We start from the raw sequence: 4,141 nt of genomic DNA, 5'->3' as shown, positions 1-4,141 counted from the left end.
GAGGCAGCTCTCACGGAAGCCCTCCTCCTTCCCCCCAGCCATCGCTACAAAAGGACTATTGTGACTAAATGTTAAAACCAATCCTGTGCATAAGTTAAAACTGTCAGACGAGTCTGGAAGATGTAGCCGGACAGGGTGGAGTGGTTCCTGCGCCGAGCTCTTAGGAGCGCAGGCTCCATCTGATATGTCAGCTCCAGCATCCGAGAAGCTGACGAGAGATGGGAGCTCGGAGGGAAAGCGGGCGAGCGTCGGGGCGGGGGAGGCCTTAACGTTCGGATCGGATTAACCAGCACCAGCCCGCGGTCCCCTCGCCCCGGCCTCTCCTCTGCTCCGCAGCATCCCACCAGCCGCAGGGAGCGAGGGGCTGCAGGGCCGCACGCAGACAGCGCGGCCAGCCGCTTTACCTGCGATGGACCAGGTCCAGCGGTAGAACTCCACGGTGTCGTTCAGCGCCGTGGACACCACGCTGAGGACACTGCCCGGCTCCGAGTCCAAGAGCCCCATCGCCGCTGGAAGCGGGAGCCGGCGGCAGCGGGAGGAGAAAGCGGAGACCCCGCGNAGATCCCGCCGCGAGCGCCGGGCGCTGCACCAGTCTGCCGCCTCGCGCCGCCGCCGCTCCAATCTCCTCGGCCCGGGTCACGTGGCCGCGCGCGGGGCGGAGGGGCCAGTGCCCCTCCTCCCTCCCGCGCGCGGGGACTCTTGCGCAGGGATGCTGCGGTCGCGGGGAGGCGAGAGCAGGTCCGCGCAGGCGCGCGCCGCCCCGCGCCTCTAGCTGTGCGGGAGCAGGAGCCCCGGTCCTGGCTTGGCCGTCTGCCCCCGCCCACCCCGCGAGTCTCCCTAGGGCTCCTTCTCCGTCCCGGTCGTCAGGAGGAGGGTACGCCGCCTTCCCACGGGTGAGCTCCCATCAACCCCGATGCATCTTAGGAAACAGGACGGGGAAGAATGGGCGTTTTGTGGGCAAGGATGAGGTAGGGGAGGTGCTTTGGTCTTCACCTGTCATTCACTTCTGTTTCCTTTAGGTTCAGTTTTTTTCACCCCAGCACATGCCTGTCCTGACCAGAGAAATGCACAAGGTATCCCTCTAAGTTAGGGAAGTGATATTTGTCTTCCAGGCTACACTGATGGAGAATGGACTTTGGGGTCTACTCACTAACCAATTTACAAATAATTTGAATGAATGCTTGAATGTGTTTTGTAGACTGTTAATTATACCTGGAATATTCAAAGCAATATAATTGTGTTAAATAAGTCATTATGGCTTCAGAGAAGAGGGAGGACCCAGAAGAGTCTTACTGTTAGAGAAGTCCTCTTGGACCTGAAGACGTTGAGGTGAATGTACAAGGATAATTGCTCAGGAGACAAAGGACAATCTAGGTGAAAGAGGAAAACATTAGTTTTTTTATTTTAAAAAGTGTTTAGATGGTAAGGTGAGAGGCAACAGTATAATATACCCCTGAGAAGTAGCAAATACACCCTATATACAGTTTAGTTTGATAGTTTCTGGCATCAATAAAGACCTTCGAGAAGAGTCCAGTAGACTTCTTACCTACTTGTTATTTAAACATGTCACCTACTTTCTGTTTAACCTTTTCTCCAGTTGTTGGTTTAGGATGCTCCTTTTAAAGGTTACTGAGTCAAGTGTATGGTTGCTTCTGCTCTTTGGTACTGTTAAAATAATGTGAGTACTGGGTTTTTTAGCATATTTAGATTTGTTTTCCAGTTGATTTAGTTATATATTCTTTGAGTTTATTTTATATTGGAAGCATCCTAGAGGATAAGAATTATTTTTAGTTCCTCATTGAGGACCTATCCCAGTGCTATAAATAATAATGAATATTTATGATGATGTCAAAATCATAACATACTTATTTTAGAACATAAAGACTATTATAAGTGGCAGGAGCTTCAGGGAGAGAAGAGGTAATTAAATGTAATTGATTTATTATATCAAGGAACCACAGTCTTCTTTAGTGCTCTGTTCTTGAAATTAACCAAATAAAATGTATTTATCAAATACATTTACCAGATTAAAGTTTTTGGATTAGATTTATGGTTTCTCAAGTCTCAACCCCCAAGTTATGTGTATCATACAGAGTCTAATAAATCTATGTATATACACACACATTTTTTAAAAATCCAGTCAAGCTGTAATTCCTATAGAGTAGATAAATATCAGTATTTTCTACTCATGTATTTAATGACCTGGCAAAGTTCAGATTAGTTTGACCTTCACCTAGAAAACTGATTATTACCTCTATGTAGTGAAATCCTGGATACTTTTTTATGGAGAACAGGTCCCCACCCTCCCCAGCATTCATGGACATAAAACCTCAGCATCTTTACTTGTTTAATGCAGTATAAAGTTGTTATAACAGCTTCAGGTATCTTTCTAGCCTCTGTAATAGAGGCCAATGTAAGCCCCTCTATTCACTAGGGGGCGCCTGTCACATATAAGAAAATCCTAGAAAAGTGATGACGAAATCTTAAGTCAGGAGTGACACTTATACTTCCTCCACAGTACCTAGAAGAGTAGTATGTTTATTTGTATTTATGAGCTGTCTAAGGATACACCAAGAAAAGTGCCCTAGAACTTACCTACTCCATTACCCAACATAGAGAGAAATAGTCCAGTACATACTCAATTCACAAGTGGTTTATAAAACTAATGGCTGACGAAAACCAAAGCTACCTAATCTGTGCAAAGGGAAGGAGACCTGCATGTTCACTCACCTAGAGTGACAGCCATCTAACCAAGATGTTGGTGGCATCGTGATGAAAAAAATAAAATATAAACATCCATAGTATCTGCAAAATTTTGCAGCCTAGAGTTCTTTGTTGTGGATTGAAGACAAATAAGATATAGTTATCTACAAAAATTGAGAGGGCATATGATTATAATAAAAATTGATTTTATATAAAATGGCAAAATATTTTAAATTTCTTACAGCCCATGCAGAGTTAACAACATAAATCAAGCTATCCATTTTTCCCTAGTGTTTCTGTCTTTCCACATTGTCAATATAATTGGCAACTTGTGGTTTCAAAAAAAGAAGCAAACCTAGGAATCTGTCGAATCAGGAGTGAAAGCAAGTGGTTTGATGGAGAATCGTAGAAAGACCTTAAATGTTACAGAAGTAAATTGTAGGAAATGGAGAAAATCATTGGTAACAAAGCTGACCCTTGAACAACACAGTTTTGAACTGTGTGGGTCCACTTATACATGGATTTTTTTCCCCATAAATATATTGGAAAAAATGTTTGGAGATTCACAATAATTTGAAAGACTCACAGATGAACCACATAGTCTAGAAATATCAAAAAAAGTTAAGTATGTCATGAGGGTGTAAAATATAGGTAGATGCTAATCTATTTTGTCATTTGCTATAATAAAACATATGCAAATCTATTACAAAAAGTTAAAACTTACCTAAACTTACCCACACAAACATTTACAGACCAAACAAGGTACCATTCACAGTTGAAAGAAATGTAAACAAATGTAAGAATGTAATACTAAGTTATAACTGCATGAAATTAACTGTAGTACATACTGTACTACTGTGATAATTTCTTGGCCCCTTCCTGTTGTTATTGTGGTGAGCTCAAGTGTTACCAGTATCCTCATAAAACACTGTGTGAGGAGCACCTGGGTGGCTCAGTCAGTTGAGCATCCAACTCTTGATTTCAGCTCAGGTCGTGATCCCAGCGTTGTGAGATAGAGCCCTGCGTCAGGACTGAGCATGGATCCTGCTTAAGATTCTCTCTCTCTTCCCCTCCACCTCTGCTTCTTTCTTCCTCTCTCTCTTTCAAATAAAATTAAAAAAACAAAGAGCTACTGTGTGATACTAATCATCTCTGAGTGAATAATATGTCTGTCCAGTAAACTGAGAATCATAGTAAAAAGTGATCTTTCATGGATCTCACATAGTTTTCATCATGTTTAGTGCAATACTGTAAGCCTTGAATGTGACCTATATAAAGTGTCACTAGTGATGCCGGAAGTGCCCCCAAGAAGCAGAGAAAAGTCATGACATTACCAAAATAAGGTGAATTGCTTGATGTGTACCATAGATTGAGGTCTGCAGCTGCAGTTGCCTGCCATTTCAAGACAAATGACTCTAGTGTAAGGACCGTTGTTAAA

At 43.2% G+C, this 4,141-nt stretch overlaps 1 protein-coding gene across 1 annotated transcript in view; it reads right to left on the bottom strand.

Moving 5' to 3' along the window:
* The window catches only part of ELOVL4 (ELOVL fatty acid elongase 4), a 30,675-nt gene extending 30,145 nt beyond the window's left edge, over positions 1 to 530 (bottom strand). The window contains exon 1 of the mRNA XM_077750280.1: positions 405 to 530. Coding sequence (XP_077606406.1) covers positions 405 to 504 — 100 coding nt within the window. The 5' untranslated portion in view covers positions 505 to 530. The remainder of the gene's footprint in view (positions 1 to 404) is intronic.
* Between the last annotated feature and the right edge of the window lie 3,611 nt (positions 531 to 4,141).

The sequence above is a fragment of the Crocuta crocuta genome, unplaced genomic scaffold, assembly GCF_008692635.1.
Source record: "Crocuta crocuta isolate KB4526 unplaced genomic scaffold, BGI_CrCroc_1.0 scaffold9, whole genome shotgun sequence".
NCBI classification, from domain to species: domain Eukaryota; kingdom Metazoa; phylum Chordata; class Mammalia; order Carnivora; family Hyaenidae; genus Crocuta; species Crocuta crocuta.
This window is presented reverse-complemented; position numbering and strand designations above follow the sequence as displayed.